Source organism: Hyperolius riggenbachi, chromosome 5, assembly GCF_040937935.1.
Source record: "Hyperolius riggenbachi isolate aHypRig1 chromosome 5, aHypRig1.pri, whole genome shotgun sequence".
NCBI lineage: Eukaryota > Metazoa > Chordata > Amphibia > Anura > Hyperoliidae > Hyperolius > Hyperolius riggenbachi.
Window position 1 is genome coordinate 94,045,934 of NC_090650.1, and position 21,823 is coordinate 94,067,756.

A 21,823-nucleotide genomic window follows, 5' to 3' on the forward strand; every position below is an offset into this window, starting at 1 on the left:
CAGTCATGACTCAAAGTCAAATGTATTGTGGGATATGTAGTTCCTTAACAGCTGGAGGGCCAAGTTTGCCCATGCCTGGGTGCTTTCTACCTCCCTCATAAGATTGCCCTGGTAATCTAGGGCTTCAGCTTTTGGATGATTCATTGATGCAGACACCTCACACTTTTTCTTCTCCTGACCAATACGTTCTTCAGCGTTTTTAAAAACCGCACGCAGGTGAAAAAAAGCCAAAAACGCTGGCAGTGTGAAGAAGCCCTTAGGCAGGGGTCACACTTACCGGCTTTCGTACGCGTTTTCTGCACAGAAAAACTGACTTCAACTGAGAACGCATGTTAATCAATAAGCAAGGTCACACTTTCATGCAGATTTCGCATGCAGAAAAAAAACTGACATCTTGCGCAATTTGTCAGTTTTCTCTATAAATTACATTAGCTGCTGTAAGGCAGGGGTCACACTTGTCTTTCAGTTTTCTGCAAAGTGTAGAAACTGAAAGACAAGTGTGACCCCTGCCTTAATTTCTGCTAGAAAGCAGAAACACTCTTGCTGGTTACCAAAAATACCTCTCAAAAGTGAATGTGTAATTTGTTTATGCAGGAATTTCTTTATAAAAGCCTCGCAGTCAGGTGAAGAAGAAGCCAGAGCAAAAGTGCAGCGGCGTCCCACTCAGATCCAGCAATCAGAATCCACAGCACTGCTCTGCTCTGGAAGTCCTGTAGCCAGTCACTCAGCGTCTGTACGCGAGTCTCGGCGCACTCATCCCGCCCCCAGCTACCCCGGCGCCGAGTGACGTCCCCGGCAGAGGAATGGAAAACAATGCGCCGTTGCAACAGCCCAGCCAATCCTCGCTGGTAGAGTTGTGCGCCTCGTCATCAGCAGCCAATGGCAGCGCAGACCCCGGCCTGTAGGGTGAGCCGCGTCTCCCGGGTGCAGGGCGCCGTGTTATTGTGCCTCCAGGGGGCAGCGGGTGGAGTGAGGGCGGTCTTGTAGAATAATGGCAGCGCAGGGCACAGAGAAGAACCCCAACAAGAAGAAAACTGAGAAGAAATTCGCCGCCAGGGAGGAAGCCAAGCTTCTGGCTAGTTTTATGGGAGTGATGAATGTGATGAGGAAGCAGGTAAGCTAGGCTCTGCAATGTCCTTACATGACGTGGGCTGCTCGTATAGCCCCAACCTGGCCTGCTAACCACCAAACTTGTGCAGGCCAGACAGTCAAGCTTCCCACAGCAGACTGAAAATAAAGCCTGGTACACACATGCAATTTTGACTGACCAGTTTAACCACAACCATGTAGTATGTGAGCTCAGCTGTACAATCTTTTCATAGTATGTTGGATCTCATACCATATGGAAGTTGTAAAACTGGTCAGCAAATCAAATATAGCTCCCTGGTGTCTAGTTACCCCCTCTGTCCCCCATATAGTTATCTGTTGTCAAGTTGCCCCCATCCCTTTATACAGTTCCAATACACATCAAAATTGGATGTGTGTATGCACTGTAAAGGAGTTCTGTGGAGGGGCTCAAAAGATAAAATCCAACACTTACCTGGGGCTTCTATTGGCCCCCAGCAGCTGTAATGTCCTGCGCCGTCCTACGATCTCCATTCCTCGCTTCCGGTCTAATATTCATCTAAAAAGATGAATAGTGCTCGCTCCCGCGCGTGTCATCGCGAGCTTACTGCGCAGGCACAGTACAAAGTTTTCTTGTACTGCGCATGTGCAGTAAGCTCCCGATGACACGCGTGGGAACGAGCACGCACGCAACTGCAGTCTAGGTAGGCACTAGATGAGACCGGGACCAGCGGTGGGGAATGGAGGATCGGAGGAGGATGGCGCGGGACATGACAGCTGGAGGAAGCCCCAGGTAAGTGTCGAATTTTGTCATTTTCGCCCCCTACACAGAACCCCTTTTAACCTCCTGGGCGATAATCCCGAGCTGAGCTCGGGGTAAGCCACCGCGGAGGATTTCTCAGCCCCTGGTGTGCCGATTTGCACACTTTTTGCTTTGTTACACGCAGCTAGCACTTGGCTAGCTGCGTGTACAAGCCGATCGCCGTTGATTTGCCGCTACCCGCCGCGTTAGAGGCCCCCCCAAAACCCTGTGCGCAGCCTGGCCAATCACCGCCAGGCTGCGCTAAGGGGTGGATCGGGACTCCCCCCAGACACCATGACGTGGATGACGTCATCCCGATCGCCGCCATGGCGACGGGCAAAGCCAAACAGGAAATCCCGTTCTGAATGGGATTTCCTGTTTGCTCTGATCGCCGGAAGCAATCGGAAGGGGTGGGGGGATGCCGCTGCACAGCAGCTATCATGTAGCTAGCGCTAGGCTAGCTACATGATTAAAAAAGTGCTGCGCCGCCTCACTGGCGATTTTATTGTATCGCCAGGGAGGTTAAAGAGTACCTTAGATGACAAAATGTAAAGATTTTAGGCCCCATTTCCATTAGCTGCCATGCGCCCTGCGAGATGTGCGGTGGCAATTCCTTCCTGTGCGAGTATGCAGCCGAATGAAGCTATGGGATTAACTGCCTCCCACATGAAAAAATGCTGTAATGTCAGCCAAATCGCTTAAGCAAGCGATTCGGACGACAGCATTTTCCCCTATGGCAGAGTTTCCCAGCACGATTTGCTTGCGGACAAACAATGTGGATTAGGCCTGATTTCCGCAGCAGTGGAAACGGGCCCTTATACTTGGGACTTCCTCCAGCCCCATGAGCACGGATGTGTCCCCTGCCGTCCTCCCGAGTGCCTCCGTTCTCTGGCAATTGGTGTCGTTAATCTGGTTTAGTCGCACCAGTTGGTCTCTTCTGCATATGTGTGGCTCCGTGCATGTGCAGAAGAGCCCAACTGGCATAGCTGAGCCAGTTACCGGGACTGATAGCAGGAGAACGGAGGCACTCGGGAGGACGGTGAAGGACTCAGCAGTGCTTATAGGGCTGAAGGAAGCCCCAGGTTAGTATCAGATCTTTTCATTTTGTCGTCTCAGGTTTTCTTTAAAGGATACCAGAGCAAAAATCAATAGGAGAAACGGAGCAGGCATGTGTGGCGAGCTGTCATGCTCATTGCTCCCCCCCCCCCGTTTTCCATTCTGCCCCTCTCTGTCTCTAAATGCTCTCCATCACCCTCTTCTGGGTCAGGCATAACTGTGCATGCCCTGGCCTGGCTGCTCGCGTCCTACAGCCAGCGGCCGGGAGTGCTCTGCGCATGATGTCATTGTGATGTCATGCGTAGAACACTCACGGTCACGTGCTGTAGGATGCGCGCAGCGGGCCAGCGCAGGCACAGCGATGCCCGATCCAGGTCTTGTATTCGGTATGCTGATGATTTGCTGATAGCCCTAAATATGAAGTATTTGTGTATTTTGGGTGAATGTCATAATGTGTAGTTAAAGTCAATTTAAACATTTAGATATGTTTTTTCCTCTCTCTTTTCAACACCCCTACTAATGCTGAGGTGGCATTTCAGAACTAGTATGGTCTAGGTCAGCTGTGCCCAACCTACGGCCCGCGGGCCATTCGTGGCCCGCGAGGCCAGTTTATGTGGCCCGCACGACGGTGTCCTGCAGAGGGAGAGGATCGGGTGGTTCTGTTACAGACCGTTATACTAGTATCGGCACTCGGCAAGTAAGTAGTCCCGCGCATACACCCGCGTGTGCTGCGTATTCAGCCCCGGGTAGCGCTGGGCAGGGTCGGACTGGGACACTAAGGGCCCACCAAGGAAGTTTCAGCCTGGGGCCCCCCCCCCCCCCCCCCGATCCCCTCCTCCTCGCCACCCCCCCCCCCCCCCCCATTTTGGGCTCACATACACATGTACTCTAGAAATTTTGCATGAGTTTATGGTAAGGAAAAGATTGTGAGCACTTCTGAGGACAGTCTCCAATAGGGATATGTCCACATGCGGCGCGCGCAGCGCGCCGCAGCGAAAGTAAATGGGTGTCACCACGCACTGGAACATCGGCGTGGTCACGATGAGTCATGGGCAGACTTAAAAAAAAAAAAAAAACACAACATAAGTAGCGGTGTTATTCACAGAGATTAGGTCCGACCAGATACATTTTAGATAAAATATTCAAGTAGTTACATGCCTCATGATAATTCATCAAGTAGTCAAATCGCAGCAGATTTTCCGACAAAATGCAATCAGGTTGGCGGCTGATACCCCCACAAAATGCAATCAGATTGGCGGCAGATACCCCCCAAAATGCAATCAGGTTGGTGCCAGATACCCCCCCCAAAAGTGGGCAGCAGTGACCAGAAAATCGTAATGTGGGCAGCAGACACCTGAAAATCGCAATGTGGGCAGCAGTGACCAGAAAATCGTACTGTGGGCAGCAGACACCAGAAAATCGTAATGTGGGCAGCAGACACCTGAAAATCGCAATGTGGGCAGCAGTCACCAGAAAAGCGTAATGTGGGCAGCAGACACCTGAAAATCGTAATGTGGGCAGCAGACACCAGAAAATCGCAATGTAGGCAGCAGTGACCAGAAAATCGTAATGTGGGGAGCAGACACCTGAAAATCGTAATGTGGGCAGCAGTCACCAGAAAATCGCAATGTGGACAGCAGTCACCTGAAAATCGTAATGTGGGCAGCAGACACCTGAAAATCGTAATGTGGGCAGCAGGCACCTGAAAATCGCAATGTGGGCAGCAGACACCTGAAAATCGTAATGTGGGCAGCAGACACCAGAAAATCCTAATGTGGGCAGCAGTGACCAGAAAATCGTAATGTGGGCAGCAGTGACCAGAAACCCCCCTCCCTCACCTAGGGGCCCCCCCTCCAGAATTGCAGCCAGCGGCAAATAATCACTTACCAGCATGACGGAGATGAGATCCGTAGCTCTGCGTGCCGCTGGCTGGTCTGCTCTCTGCTTCCTGAACTGACTGTCCAATCACGCTCTCGCAGTACTTCCTGCGAGAGCGTGATTGGACAGTCAGTTCAGGAACCAGAGCAGACCAGCCAGCGGCACGCAGAGCTACGGATCTCATCTCCGTAACTCATGCCGTTAAGTGATTCTTCCCCGCTGGCTGTAATTCTGGAGAGGGGGGGGAGCGCGGAAGGGGGGCCCCTAGGTGAGGGAGGGGGGGGGAGGCTTCCGCCCCTCCCCGCCGATCTGTGCACAATGTCCCCCCTTCCTGCGCTTAGCCCCCCTCCTTTTTAGCACTGGGGCCCCCAGGAGGCGGGACGGCCGGGGCCCACCGATGGGACCATCGGTGGTTCGGTGGGCCTGTCCGAGGCTGGCGCTGGGATAGTTTGAAAGCCTCTCTCATTCGTTACTGCAGGAACCTTCCTCCAATAGGAATCAGCCTGATTCCTAAGGGAGCCTCCATTTCCTTAAGCATGCGCCTCCATACTACGCAAGCGCATGCGTAAGGATATGGAGGGAGCCCCTGTGCATGCGGAAAATTGGCGGCGTCCGCCGGAAGTGATGGGACCCGGTAGCGGCGATAGAGGCAGCGGAGGACGGCGGCTTGGGAGCGATCCAGGCTTATGGGGCTGGAGGAAGCCCCATGTATGTATAAAAGCTTTTTCATTTTCTCAATGCTGTTGAACCTTGCCATCAGTTCCTCTCAGAAGCTCACCATTTTCTTCTGACAATAATCCCTTCCAGTTCTGACAAGATTTTGTCAGATCTGAAATATATCAGTTGCTGTCAGTAAAATATCAGTTGCTGTCAGTTATAGCTGAGAGGAAAACTGATGTACCAGGTAATGTCCATGTTTCCCTATGGCTCAAGTGGGCGATGTTACAGTTTAACTGTGTGCTGACCAGAAAGCTGTTATGGATAATGGCCATTTTCAAAATGGAGGACGGAAAATTCCCTTGATCACAGTGAACAAACAGGTCGCGGGACAGGAGAAAGACACTGAGGAGTAGACTACATGGAAGGTAAGTATACTTGTGTATGCTTATTTTGACTTTTAATTTTCAGTTCACGTTTTCTTTAAGTCAGGCATGTGTATGGGCCCTAAAGGGACCCTGAGCACTTGTTAAAAATGAAAAAATGAAATGGTGACTTACCTGGGGCTTTCTCCAGTCCACTGTAGGCCGCAAGGTCCATTATGGGACGACTTCGGCCTGAAGTTGTCAAGCCTGCTTCCCGCTTTGCCGATGTGCGTCATCACGCCGCCAGGTGGACGCCGGGGGACCTTGAGGCCTACGGTTGTCTGGAGGAAACCCCTATTTAATTTTTAACAAGTGCTCAGGGTCCCTTTGAGTTGTTTACTACCTACAGCAAGCGTTTCATTCCTGCATTCTAGGCAACCAAACTTTTTATTTAGCTGTGATACTGTAGATCTTTATGAGATACCAAAATAAAATCTGCACTTTATCTTATTGCTGTGTTATACTTGCTGTTACAGTATATGTTGCATGATGTGATATTGTCCTGTATTATGGTGTGTGTGTTTTCTTTCTCTCCCCACATCATTGTTTGTATTTATGTTCTAGAAAACCTTGTGCGATGTCATTCTGATGGTGCAGGACAGAAAGATCCCAGCTCATCGTGTGGTTTTGGCAGCTGCCAGTCATTTCTTTAACCTGATGTTTACCAGTAAGTATTTTCCATACATAGCTATAGTGGATGGATGAAATGGGGTACCTCTTCAGTATCAGAGATTCCTGCAAATACATTAATCTTATTATCCTACACTTATATAGTGCTGATACACGTCTTGTAGCTGTGTACAGCAGATAATCAGACTATTCCCATCACTAAAGGTGGCCTCGCACCATACATTAACACAGCCTTTCTCAACCTTTTTACCCTGGAGGAAACCTGCAAATAACTTTTGGATCTCAAGGAACCCCTGCAAACAATTTTTTAATCTTGAGGAACACCTGCATTTATTTTTCCGGAGGCATGGTCTTTAAAAGTAGGTGAGGCTGTTAATTTCACTAACTCCTATTACACTGCCACGCATTACACTGTGCTCATTATTATTCTGACCCCCAAGTTAGTGCTTCTTTTTACAGTAAGCCCTATTACAATGTGCTCTATTATACTTCACACACGATGGGGGGAAAATGCCAAAGAACCCTGGTTGAGAAAGCTTGCACTAACATAATCTGATTTTACAGCAATCAGTTATACAGGAAAATTGATAGTTGTTTGAATCCTCTGCCACGGGGGACTTCAGAAGTCTTTGGGAGCCGAGTCTGAGTCCCGGCTTCAAATTTTTTGCATGCGCGAATATGTGAGAAGAGGGCGCTTGCACGTGTGCAGTGTGGAGCGGCCCGTCTTCGGGAGCACTCGGGCATCCGAAGACTTTCTAAGTATCCTTTCGGCAGGGGAGACAGCAGTATTTGACTAAATTGGTTGATTACTGCAATGGGGGAACAAGCGCTGGAACGGGGACCAGGAGAGGAGAGGGAAGGCTATGTAGGACCCAGAGCTTTCCCTCTCCTTAGGTAAGAAGAGGGAATACTTTTTATTTTATTTATTTATTTTTTTACATGATTCCCACTCACTTTAAAGGGAATCTGAAGTGAAAATAAACTTATATGATTTTTTTTTTATGTGCAGTACAGCTAAGAAATAGAACATTAGTAGCACAGATATGAGTCTTATATTGTTTCCAGTACAGGAAGAGTTAAGAAACTTCAGTTATCTATGCAAAAGAGCATCTCTGAGCTCTCTGACCCAACTTTGGTGCTTTTTACTGGGGCACTTATACATCACAGAAACAGAGACAGATGTAGATAAGATTTTACTGCAGGGAAGTTGAAACGTTCATTAGCTCTGCTTGTGTTCTAGTTTAAAATACAGAGGGTGGCTTGTAATTGCAAATATATGACAGAATTATGCAATGCAAGTTAAATATCTAAAAAATATGAAACTATTTTCTTTGCTACTAATGTCTTATCAGTACTACACATACAAATCATTGTTTTTTTGTTTTTTCACTTCGGTGTCACTTTAATGCATGGACCCAAGCAATTTTTCATTCATTTTTTTTCCATAATTGGGGAAGAATTGAACACTTGTGTGGTACATTGATCCAATTTTTTTTTAAATGGTAGCCGATCGAAAAAATTTATTTGTAATTCTTGAATTGAAAAGAAATTAATGATCACCAAAGGGTCTTTATAAAAACCTGTACTTAGCATTACCAACAGTGTAAATATATTTCTTGAACAAAATGATCAAAACATATGGGTTTATGCAGCCCATAGTATTCCACAATTCGAGTGTATTCACATATCCTTAGCCAAAGGAATGATCATTGGCCAAAAGATGCATGTTCCGCTTACAAGAGGCAAGTTCCTGCATATTAGGTCTTTTCCCAACAAACGCGTTTGACAGTTTGTGTAATCAATGCACATGCAATGCACAAATGTTGCACTTCATCATTCATTTTGTTTATGATTCTTGCAGATTTATATGTGTGTATAGGTATAGCCATCTTCATTCTCTACTAAACCATGCCGGTTTCTTCAATTCCGTGTTGATTGATTCTCTACCTCTGATACCTCAAGTCTGGCCCAAAATGAGCATGCTATGACTCCGGTCTGACTCCACTGGCTGCATGCTTGTTATAGGTGTGTGACTCAAACAACTGAAGCCTAAAGATAGCCATACGTCAAGCGATGATGTGCAGATTCGACCAAGAGACAAATCTCACTCTAATTGAATATGATAAGAGAGAGATCTGTTGGCTGCCCATACTCCCAGGATGGATGATTCCTGATCAATCGATCCGGAATCGGCTTTGTGACGCAGCATCTGGCCGCCCCGAGGCTGTCCCCAATGGTAAATGTCCCCCTGTTGCCCAGTGCAGGTATACATTACCTGTCCGCGGCCTCCGCTTGTCCCCCGCTGCTTCCAGGATTCCTCCTCTGCGTACACGTGCCCCCCACGTGGTTTCCTTGTAAGTATGTGACGTCACACGCGCGCCCTTACTAGGAAATCATGTGGGGCATGCGTGTATGGACAGCAGAGTACATCCGGAGCAGCAGAGGGACAGGTAATGTATACCGTGCACTGGGCACCAGGGGGACATTTATCATTGGGGGGGGGGGGGACAGCACCAGGGGTTTCGCCACATTCGATGATCATCGTGAAGTTGCACACCATTCCCACCACGCACCCAATCGAGTAAGTCAGCCCAACATCTTGCAGCATACGCGATCGACAATGCGACTAATTCTCGTCCTGAAATTGGCCGCATTGTCGGTCGGGCATGCACTTGGCAGCACCTATTTTCATCCAATTCTATTATAATAATCGAATCGGATGGTCGATCAGCCGCCAAGTCACCTGATGTATGGCCACCTTAATGCTTATCATGACAACAGGCATTGTTTATAAAAGAATGAAGATGGCAACCTCCCTATTCCTCTCACTTCAGGTTCCCTTAGTAGAATTATAGCCTGCTCCAGTAATTTGCCAGACAAGTATAACTATGAAAAAGGGAGGGAGTGATATTGTGGTGCCCCTCCCCCATGGATGACATTACTCTGGGATAAACACTGATAGGATATCTATGGTCAGTAGGGAGATGGGAGTGAGGATTGTTATGTTTTATTGTATGTAGGAGGCTATAATTTGGCTTTAAGTGCTTCTTGAATAACAGGTTTAACTTCCACTCAGGAACATATGCTGTCCTTTTTGATGACACATTCTTCTACTTTTAACTCCACCAAAAAAGAACACTACAGTTTTGGTAAACGATGTATGCCCTTTGAGGCCTTTTTTTTAATTTTTTTTTTTTTTTGTGGGGTATTATTGACTGTTTATTGATTCGTACACCGCTTCTTGTTAGTGATAGCCATAATTTTTTCCTTACCTAGTGAAGTTATTTAGCATGTTAATCGAACTTTTAGCTCATCACTGAATGAGACTGCATGCTGTCGGCAGTAAAGAACTCACTAACTGTGATCTTTTGCAGCAGTTTTGCAGTTTTATTTTGCAAAAACAATGTATTTGACATTCTTAAAGCACATTTCTTATTACATTAGAATCTCATTCTAGTAAACTCTGATATAGTAAAACTTTAGTAAAACTTTAAGTTTAGGTACCTACTTAGGTAGGAGTCCCATGAGCGCCTGCAGCCACTAGCAGCCTGCTGGCTATCTGCACTCTACTCTGGGCCTACGTGGATTACCTCAGAAGCACCAGCTGGTGAGACCTATGCTTCCTGTGTAAGCTGCTGCCTGATTACTGAGTGAACTGCATGTCATCCCTTACTTGCGTGTGCATGGCTGCAACGCTACAGTATCATCCAGGCTGCACAGAAATGTGGACTGAGGAGGAGCACACTATAAGTATTGTACCAGCATTAACTGGTGAGACGTATACTTTCCCATTCAAGCTGTTGCATGATTATTGCATGCGATTCCCTGCATATGGAGCGCTGTGCATTTTGATCTAGCTTATTAGACACTGTCTGTGCTCACTTGCTCATGCATTGAAAATAAAAAAAATGACTCCCAATTATTGCCTGAATTAAGATGCAGTACTACGGTATACTTTATGTGTTTGAGTATGACAGTTTTTGATATAGTAAACTACTTTGCCTGGTCCCTTGGAGTTTACTATAAAGGGATTCTACTGTAATTTAATTTCAATGAAATACAGTCTTGAAAAGGAAGACGAACCAGGGCTTAAATTGCAGGAATGGTTTATACAGTCCATGTAATGGCAACAGTGTGATGTGGTTTATGTTTTGATGGTTAGTTCCCTGTAAATCATTCATAAATGTGGTCCAAGTTCTGGATCATTGGGGCTCTTCATTGTTCTTCTAACCTTAGTAAATGAACCCTGTTATATTTAGCCTCCACCATCTAGGCTAAAATAGTCTCCCTCAGTACCTGTGTAGATGGCCAGCTCAGTGTTTGTCTTTCTGATTTATTTCAAAAACTGATTTAAGCATCAGAAATATTTTCTGTATCTATGTATTGCTGTTAATTGAATGTACCCCTGCCCTCCCTGTGATGCATAGCCTAGCGTGCTGGGAAACTACGTATATTTTGTACTGGCTTCAGAACTCTCACCAACTAATAATTCTCACTAACCAATCACCTGTCAGGACTAATCATGACGCTACCTGTGCTTAAAAAGAGCCCGAGGTGGGCTCAAAAAAAAGAAAGAAGAAAAAAAACCCACTGCGCGCTGATACCTACGTATTGCTTTTCCCCTCTCAGAACTCGTTCGCCCCCTCTGCACACAAATATAATATCTCAGAGGCTGGCGCTCACAGTCTGCAACATACTCCCACGTATTCACTATGGAAATACTGAAACACTTGCTAATAAATCACATATGTCTGTGTTATTACATAGAGTAGTCAATCATCTGGTCAGAAACTTTACACTTCCAAGTCTAGTTCTTCATAAGACAGTCCATATATACTTCTCAATGCTTGCTAGCCGTTCATATACACATCAAGGCTGATCACTCTTTAGACAGATAAAGCCACCACCACACCCCAGTGAGATGCACTCACCGTGTGCTGAGACCCACTGTCAGGTCTAATGACACCTTGGGACTGTTCCCGGGTTGTCCCCCACCACTCAGGCTGTATTCAAATTCAGATTCCCTCCAACAGGATTTCTTTTCAGCAAGGTACCTCAACAAAAAGTGCCTCACATAGCGTAATACTGTTTCTTTAATAAAATATTTAAAAATCCATTACACTTACAATCTCCTTGGTAAGTTCAGAGCACAGAGTTTTTCCCACGGGCTCTCCCACGTTAGTTGGCCAGCTGGCATACACGTCCCCTGACAGCCTTATTAGTCCTGACCGCCGCGCACTCGGTCATCCACGTCGTCCTCCGCTCGGGATCACGCTGCTTCCCACGTGCGTATGGCGTAGTGTCTTCCGCGTCTAAGCCCCGCCTAGACACGGAGTTGGCGACAAATCTTGTCGCGTGTTTCGTTCAGGGTTTTTTTTTTTTTTTATATATAAATATTATTTTACTTACCAGGTGTCTGGCTTCTGTCCATAGCCCCACCCTGTAAAGGAAGAGATCATAGGGGCTTCTCTTGGACCAATCAGTGAAGCGCCTGTGACCTCTTCTTTAGGGGGCAGGGATACAGACAGAAGTAGGAAATCCGGGAAGCTGGTGAGTATAATAGTCAGGGGCGCCATAGTTTATTTTAATTGCAATCGCACGCGCCCCCCCCCCCCCCCCCAAAGCGCTGCAAAAGTAATATAGCAGCCCTTATATTCTTAGCATTGAGCACAAATGCGCTCAAAATGCTATATGTCCTGCGATTGACCCCTAATTGCAATTGAACTATAGGGTTCCCCACCACTCACTTTCATTGGCAAAGCGGTTTTGGGAATTGTTGGCGATCCCAAAACGCTGCCAAGACTGCTCTAGTGGGTCCCAGACCTAAATAATTTATAAATGAATATTATAAAAAAAGCAATTTTTATTCATTACGTTATTTTCACTTCTGTTTCTCTAACAACTTACAGTAAAATAAATGTGCTCTCTGACCTACAGTAGCAATGATCTTTGTCTGGCATAGGCTTATGTGATTGTTGGAAGCAGGCCTGTGTTATTTCCTGCATTTTATCAGAAAGGGTTTTGGTTCTACAGACCTTGCATTGTTGGATTTCCTATTCTGCTATTCTTTCTCATCCTCCATTATCTGTCCATTTCTCCTCTGTCCATTGCTAATAACAGCCAGAGAATCCTGAATGTATTTCATGTTCTCCTTTCTCTGAAAATAATACCATCTGCGTTTCTGTGAACAGCAGTTGGACTACAAGGATATGCACATGGATTTGGTTAAGTCTGCATTACATTTGCATTTTTAATGTATTTATTTTTTCCTAGCCAACATGATTGAATCAAAGTCTTTTGAGGTAGAGCTAAAAGATGCGGAGCCGGATATCATAGAGCAGCTGGTGGAGTTTGCATACACTGCAAGGTACTGTCAGCATCTTCTGCTTTCCTGTCTGTCTTGTCTGCTTTCCTATTTCTTCTCCAGATTGTTTTTTTTTTTTAATGTATTGGATTGTTCATACAAGACTGCCGTAATGATGAAATGTGAGTAGACATGGCACATCTTGCTCAATGATTTATCCTGTAGGGATGGTCAATGAACTTGCAAATAATTCTGAGTTATTTTAGGAATATGCAAATGTATGCAAGTACAGTTTGAAAACGGTCCAATTGAATCCCACCTCAGCAGGATTCGATTGGTCCATTTTCAAGATGCATATATTTGCAGACAAAATTTGCATAAACTGGTAATTTTTTGCATCTTATTGACCATCCTTATTCTCCTGTCTTACAAAATGATGGGTAGTATTTTTTGTGTGATCTCATACCACATCTTAATGTAATGCTGGTGATTGTACAGCAATTGCGATGCTTTTTATTTATTTATTTTTTTTCCCCCAACTTTAATTACCCTTGCACTTTTGGTATTGTCGGCGATTCAAAAGTATTGCTGAAATGGCTGCTGGGGCCCCAGGCCTCATTCAGATAACTACTCTTTACGACTGTGTTGAGCAGAAACATAACCCCAGAATGCACAATATGTTAATCCACATCAAGTTCCACTTCTGTCAGCCAAAAACAGAGGCAGTGAGGCTACAGTGGGCACAGACTCGCCAAAATGGGACAGTTAAAGCCTGGAAAAATGTATCCTTGTCTGATGAATCCTGATTTCTGCTGAGAACCCAGGCAGGATTTGGCATCAACAGAAGGCATTTGCAATTATTCAGGTTGGCGTGAGCATTTGAGATGTCCCACAATACATCACTACTGAATATGCAAATTATCCCTTGGTTGTCCGTGATAACTAAACACACCTCCAGAGCCGCTGGAATGCAGTGATGTGTCAGCTTGTTAACATTACAGAGCCACAATAATCTAATATGCATACAGGCTGTTCGGATTGGTCAATCTTCATCAGTGCATGGCATGGATTAATGTGGCTCTGTGGGGTAGGACTTGAAATACCCAGAGTTACATATTATCCAGCAAGCTTATGGTGAAACAGAACTCCTGTGCAGGGTTGCTCTCAAGAGTAATGACGAGTGATTACCTTTATTCAAATGAGTCTTAATTCGGCGGGGATACAAGGGGTTATTTACCCATAATTCCGCCATCCACCCTGGGTTCCAAACAGCTTGCACGCATCCTATTGGTTGTGTTGCAAGCCTCACACCTGTGCCAATTTAGCCTCATTTGAATCACAGGTAATCACTCGTGAGAGCAACCCTGCTCCTGAATCCAAAAAGCCTCCTTACTAAGATGCTATGCAAAACAGAAGTTTGCCTTCTTAAAACAGAAGTCATTTGTGATTTTTCAGGTTGGAGTGAGCATATGATGTCTCCCACAATGCTTTACTGCTAAATATGCAAGCCATCCTTTTGTTGTCCCTGTAAGCTAAACACACCTTCAGAACCGCTGGAATGCAATGATGTGTCTACAACAAGCATCCATGAACATAACCAGTCCAGGCTGGTGGTAGAACAAGAGATTAGTGGCATGATAGTGCAGGTAAAATACCTGCAGCAACTGTATTATATCATCCTGTCCTCATGGACCAGATTGGCAAGCTAAAAGAATGTTGTTTGATTGTTTTCCCTACATCTTGTGGCCATGGAGAACTGAAGCATATTTGAGGAAAACAGAGACACTGCCCAGTAATAGTAAATTGCTTCTAAGGAACTGCTCAGCTATTATATACTTAATGTATTCTTATTTTTATACGAACTAATCTTGAAAGTGGCGCTTAGTTTTGGTTCAGATGAATTTGGTTGGCTCGGCTTTAGAACTTGTGTAATGTAAAACTTGAATCCGTGTTTTTCAATACCTTTGTTCAGGCTGCTTGTAATGTGTTTTCCATTTCAGAATCTCAGTGAATAGCAACAATGTACAGTCCCTCCTGGATGCAGCCAATCAGTATCAGATAGAACCTGTCAAGAGGATGTGTGTTGATTTCCTGAAAGAGCAGGTGGATGCTTCAAACTGTCTAGGTAATGTGGGAATATGTATTCATATTAGAGCAACTTTGTCTATATAACTCTTTACTAGGAGAAATATGGGTTCTGCTAAGCCTGGTCTCCGGTTAGTCACCTGGCTGACAGGTCGCTCATCTGGAAATATGCAGCCACTGAAGTAAACACCCGACTTACATATTCGTTTCAGGTCAGTTTCTTTTACGGCGTTTTAACGCAAAGTCTATACTTTGCGTTAACCAAGGTAAAAGGAAAGTCCATAGACTTTCATTTTACCTTTCACACCCGACGCTGCGTTTCAATGCGTTGCGGTACGACGCACCCTGGCGCATTTTATCATCGGGAATCAGCGTTTCCCCTTCGGGTTAATTAACTACTGCTGCCGCTACTCAGCGTCGCACCGCAGGCTCGCTACATGATAGCCGCTGCTCAGCGGCATCCCCCCAGCCCCTCCGATCGCCTCCGGCGATAGGCGATCAAGAAATCCCGTTCAAAGAACGGGATTTCCTGGAGGGCTTCCCCCATCGCCATGGCGACGGGGCGGGGTGACGTCACCGACGTCGTGACGTCTAAGGGAGACCCGATCCACCCCTTAGCGCTGCCTGGTGCTGATAGGCCAGGCAGTGCAGGGGTCTAGGGGGGGGGGGGGGCTCTGCGGCGGCGCGGATACGTTCGGGGTTACCGCCAGGAAGGTTAATGTGTAAATGTCTCTTTTTTTTCTTGGGGGGCGAGGGGTGGGGGATAACTTGATTCTGCTGTATCACCTATTGCAATACCAATTTGCATACAGTAGAATATTTGTTATTGTAAGCCTCTGGCAATAGTAAACTCAGTCCTTGGGTCCTAACCATGCTCTTGTATGACTATACAATGTATGACCATTCCTTATTTAGTAAACTACTTGTCCAGGTACCTTGAAGGGTGTGACATTCTGGGGGAAGTTGTGATGTTTAGCTCATGTTGGCAGAGGAGATCAAAGCATAGAAGAGGTCATAACATACCAGCCAGCGAGTCTTTTGGAGGTAAATTAAAAGAACACTGCTTTATTGGTCAGTCAATGTCCACAACAACAAAAATACACCACATTGGATATTTAGCAGGGGTATAGTCGCACACAAGATATACAGCTGTCTGCTTCTGTATCAACCCTACCTCAGGTTCTCCTCAGGGTCACTGCATGCCACCCCCAGCACTTCTGTACTTCATTGCACTTGGCAGCCTCTCTGCTGCACAGTTCCTCAGGAACCTCCTTGCGCCACACACAGCCCACTGTACACTGTGAGCTGCAGCCTCTTAACCTTCCTGGCGGTAAGCCCGAGCTGAGCTCGCGCAGGAGGATATCTCAGCCCCTGGTGGGGCGATTCGCCCCATTTAAAGTGCTGTACGCGCAGCTAGCCCTTTGCTAGCCGCATGTACAGCTTGATCGCGGCGATCGCACGCAGCAGCGGAAGAGGCCCCCGGTCCAATGACTTTCGAGCAGAGGCGTCTGACGTCAGGACGTCGGCTGACATCCATGACGTCAGTCCGATCGTCGCCATGGCAGCAGGAAAAGCCAAACGGGAACGCATTATAGATACGCTTTCCCCTGTTTGCTATTGATGACGGCGAGGATCGCACTAGAGGGACACATGCGCCCTCTAGTGTTGTTTCATGTAGCTACCACTCTGGTAGCTTTACATGAAACAAAAAAAAATGTATTTCTGCCTATTTGGCAGAATTAATTAACCGCCAGGAGGGTAAAGCAATTAATGCAGGTGAGTCAATTACGGTACCCCTCTATATGCCAAACTCATGCCTGGATTTGGAGGAGTGGCATGTAAAGCCACCCTTCTCCCAATACATGCTGGTCCTGGATCTCAAATGAAGCTGCATGATAGTGGTGTTGCTAACTTGCAACAAGATTCACTATCGAGTAACTTTTCCTCCAAATTCATAGCCGAACCTGGCAGAGGTTTGCTCTGTACCTTACAGGGGATTCTACTGTATTATGTTCTCTATGCTTTAAATTACTGCCGGAATCAGCTTTTCTGCAGTGTGAAAGAATTTGAGTATAAATGTACTTTCAGAAGATTTTTCACACTGCTTTAAAAATAAGAAGCTGATTCCAGGCAGAGGCCAGAAGACCTACTTTATCAACCTAGTTCCTGGACATCAGGCAGATACATCAGTACTTTAAGCGTGTAAAGCCTCCATCAGACTACAACCCTCCCTCGGTGGTATAACATGCAGTGGGCTTTACGCTCTCATTATAGTGCAGCCATTACTCAACGTCCCATAGTGTAAACTTGGCTTAAAATATAACTTTACATATTGCATAGCAATGTTGGCTGCTCCTATAGTGCCACTGAGAGTTATACAGTTTAAGAAAGTACACAAGTACTGTTATGGACACATTCTAGATACTGCTGCTGCCGCCATTATAAATAATGGATTGCTAAAATGTAAAGAGTATTCTCTGAGGAGTGCATCAGAAGCACCTGGGTCAGGTGACCTCTGTGCTGCAGCTTTTGAGACGGTCCTCTTGTACAATGATTGCTGACCATGCTGAGAACCTACTGATGGTTTCATGCTGCCTGTTAATTGATTCACACCTCCTTTCTGGCATATTTCACAAACTGACTGCCCTGCTTGAAGCATAGCAGATATTTATAGCCTATTCCAAACAGAACACCTCTGCCTCTCCAGCGTTTGCCTATTCCTGTGTGTAGAATGTGACATCAGGCTGAACATGTCCAATGGAAGCTGTCATTGTCTGATTTTGAAATCCCCATACTAAATCCAGGCCTCATATACTAATGCAGAACAAGTGCTTCACAGCAAAACAGCTGTCATGTTATCGACAATGACAGATTCCATCAGACAGCCGCTCAGATTTTTGGCAGATTTCCTTTATAGGACCTCTATAGCAAAAAGAAACTTCTAAAATTTTAAAATGCATATAAATGTAATTTGACCTGGAGTAAAATGCGCTATAAAATTACTTTTCTCCAATGTGATTGTAATTTACAGCAGGCAGTAAAAATCTGGCAGATCTGTCAGGTTTTGGTCTATTCTATCTCCTCATGGGGGATTCTCTGTTATTTATCTACAAAGGCACTTACTGAACGGCAGTCCAACTCTCAAAATAGTGTTCAAACGAGTAGGAAGGCCGGCTGACCTCTTTGTATAGATACTTTCTAGTCAGTGCTTTTGTAAAGAATGAAGGAAATACTGATAATGGAGATGGACTAGTCCAAAATATGTCAGATTTTTGCTTTACTATTTACTGTAAATACAGTAATATTGGAAAAAAGTAATTTATAGTGCGTGTTATGCTGGAAGAAACAGTTTTGCGATAGGGGTCCTTTGAAGTGGACCTGAACTCAGAACTTCCTCTCTGTTCTGAAAGATACACAACAGCATAATAACCTTTAACCACTTGAGGACCGCAGTGTTAAACACCCCTACCGACCAGGCTCTCCTTCTTTTTTTTTTTTTTTTTTTTTTTTTCTTGCACTGGGCTGTGCAGGCCTTTCAGCCTCCTGCACAGCCCAGCTATGAAGCCCAGCGATCTGACTCGCCTCCTTTTTTTTTTTGTCCCTCAGGGACATGCCGCCAGAGGTGTCCAATCGCTGTGGCAGCATTTTTTTTTCCCCCTTCCCTCCTCCCCTCCGTGCACTGGAATTGAACAGGACGGCGTTCCGTCCTGTTCTGCCTCTCATAGGCATCAGCCTGTGAGAGGACGTGATCCCCGGCCTATCAGAGGCCGTGGATGGCCGATCTCGTACAGCGCTGTACGCATGTAAACAAAGGGCATATCTTTCCCCTTTCGTTTACAAACAGCCAGCTAGCATGCTAATCACGGAGCTCCGCACTGTGAACGGGCAGGGAACGATCGCGCATGTGCGCGGCCGTTCCCTGGGAAACTGCAGCCCCAGGACTTGACGACAATTGCCGTTAGGCGGTCCTGGGGCTGCCACCGCATTCATGCCAATTGGCGTGGCACGGTCGTTAGGTAGTTAAACATTTCTTTGTTACAACTGATACAAATCTTAAAATAAATCTGCAGTTTCTACTTCCTGATTCATGGAAGCAGACATATTGTTTACATCCTGTCAAATGGGCTTATCTGCCATAGGCAGTCATGTGACACAGAGGAGAGATCAAATTACAACTTGTGATTAGACATAAATGAGGGGGAATTACACAGGCTAACCTCTTTACATACAGGGTGCATTTCTGTTATGTTTTCCTTGTGTCCTGTGCAAGACTGCCGGTTCACTTTAACCTTTTAACAGCCCTGCGAGAGTTATTTGAGAGAACTTGTGCCAGGGCAGCGGGTGCCCTCTAAACTCAGCTGCCTAGCACAGGCATGCAGATCCCGCAGGGAGCTGTTATAGTTACCTGTCCGGTTGACTGGATCGGCTTCTTCTCCATCCACCGCAGCGGTGCTGACCTTCCGACATGTCTTCTGGGTCCCATTCCCATGATTTGACGTGATCGTGATCCATGGGATGGTGTTAGCGTTACAGCGCAACTCGGTGGCGAAAGACTATTTCATCACCCCTCATTCACCACTGAGTGGCTCTGCAATGCTGACACCATCCCCCGGACCCAGAAGACATGTCGGGATTACATCGCTGCCACTGTGGAGGAGATTAGAAGCCAATCCAGCTGTCTGGAGAGGTAACTATAACCTCTCCCGGTTTTACTTTTAAATGGACAATGCAGATATCTACAGGAGCTGGCTTCTTCTGTCTCGCAGGATATTGGGTGACTCAGTACAGCATGCAGCGAATCAGAACACTGGAAGGCTGATAGTACAGCCAATATACACACCCTCTAATATGTTAGTGTATACACAGCTAAAGGTGACCACTAACGGTACAATCCCGTAGGCAATTGATCTTTTCTGATCGCCACAGCAGTCGATTGGTTGTGCCCATTAACAGCCAAATTCCTGCTAACCGATTAGATTAATGGCCTTTATCTGTTTTTCAAATCTATTCCATTGATTTAATTAAATCGGTTAGCGGGAATTAGTCTGTTAATGGCCGCGACCGATGATTTCCGCAATGATCATAAACAATCGATCAGCCATGAGATCATACCATTAATGGGCACCTTTACAGTACAAGTCCTGGCAGCAGAATGTAAATAAACGTGCCATACGTTGTCAGCTTCTTGTCATTGTTTTTCTAGGCATTAGTGTTCTGGCTGAATGCCTCGATTGCCCGGAGCTGAAAGCTACAGCAGACGATTTCATACACCAGCATTTTACTGAAGTATACAAAACAGATGAGTTCCTGCAGCTGGATGTGAAGCGCGTGACGCACCTGCTAAACCAAGATACCCTGACTGTGCGCGCAGAAGATCAGGTACTCTATAATGGACACCTGTAATAAAGACTGCTAGAAGTGTATAGAAATGTGGTGGCTCATGGAGTCACGCCAGTGTCACACGGCCTGTGTGTGGCTTTTCTGGGCTTGCAGATGCCCTGTGTGATCCATGGTCTGATCAGACTGCTATTCCATCACTGATGCCTGTTATACACCTCACACATTTCATGCTGATTGATGGGAGATGACGATTCTTTCCAGACAGACGTACTTATACTAAAATGTGCTGTATAAAAATTTAGCTTTTCTTCTAAAACGGTCCCCAACCACCGGTCCGCAGCCCACTGCTGGTCCGTGGGCCGCTTTCTTCCAGTCCCTGGGTCACCCCTCCACGCGGCCGCTGCTCGTGATACCTTAGCTTTCATAGCAGCGCGTCCCCCAGATGCTGTGAAGAGGCAGGAAGCGGCTTCCTGTAGCGGCAATGTATATCCCCAATACCATGGGCACCACTTTCCAGCCTCTTCACAGCAGCTGGGGGACGCGCTGCTGTTAAAGTAAAAGACGGGCATGGAGGAGAGGGGCGGACTGGGGAATATGAAAGAGGAAGGGGCCGCCAGCTAAGGTATCATGAGCGGTGGCTGCAGGGGGCTGGGCAACTGTGCTGGCTATACTGAGGCAACTATACTGGGGTAACTATAGTACCTACACTGGGGTAACTTTGGTGACTGAACTCCCTATACTGGGGTCGTTTTCCCGTTTCCCAGGAAAAACTTTGGTCTTGATAGTAGTCCCTGGGCCGAAAAAGGTTGGGGACCCCTGTTCTAAAATACAATGTAAACTCTATCACTGTTTACACTACAATAATAAACCAGAGGGATATTCTTTCAGTACTCTAAAGGTATACATTATTGGCATTAAAGGTATACATTGCAGATGGTCAGCAGATTCTACCATCAGACAGATCCCTCTTTGATCGAATCTGTGTAGAGAGGGATCTATTGCTGCCAGTGTGGTGCAAACAGATTTCCAATTGATTTCAGCATGAAGTCTATTGGAAATCTGGCCAACCACCTCCGCCTGCCAGTTTCTAGTGCGACATTGTCCTTATTACATTCTTTTTTGTTTTCTCTTTGTTTGTTAGGTATATGACGCAGCAGTGAGGTGGTTAAAATACGATGAACCGAATCGACAGCCATATATGGTAGACATTCTTGCAAAAGTCAGATTTCCCCTGATCTCCAAGAACTTCCTAAGTAAGACCGTGCAGGCCGAGCCCCTGATACAGGACAATCCAGAGTGTCTGAAGATGGTGATTAGTAAGTGACTGCTTCTGTGGTATGTGTTGGTAATAATGTGTAGCAGGACATAGACAGTAGTAGTCAGATTGGCTGTGGGTTTTCAGCACTTTAACATAAATAGAGTGACTTGTTGCGATCTTAACACACTGATTAGCGCACGGTAAGGCCTCGTTCACATTGGGTGCGTTGAGAAACGTGTAAAAGCGCATGATAAAAAATGCATGTTCTTTTGCGCGCTTTAGTGCACTTTTCAGTCCAGTGCGGTACGGTTTTTTTTTTTTTA

General features: G+C 46.0%; 1 protein-coding gene across 1 annotated transcript in view; it reads left to right on the forward strand.

The window, feature by feature from the left end:
- The first annotated feature begins 782 nt into the window (after nt 1–782).
- KLHL7 (kelch like family member 7) overlaps nt 783–21,823 on the forward strand; it is a 54,712-nt gene continuing 33,671 nt past the window's right edge. Inside the window, exons 1-6 of the mRNA XM_068238648.1 lie at nt 783–1,114; nt 6,448–6,550; nt 12,787–12,880; nt 14,818–14,942; nt 20,106–20,281; nt 21,384–21,558. Coding sequence (XP_068094749.1) covers nt 992–1,114; nt 6,448–6,550; nt 12,787–12,880; nt 14,818–14,942; nt 20,106–20,281; nt 21,384–21,558 — 796 coding nt within the window. The 5' untranslated portion in view covers nt 783–991. The remainder of the gene's footprint in view (nt 1,115–6,447; nt 6,551–12,786; nt 12,881–14,817; nt 14,943–20,105; nt 20,282–21,383; nt 21,559–21,823) is intronic.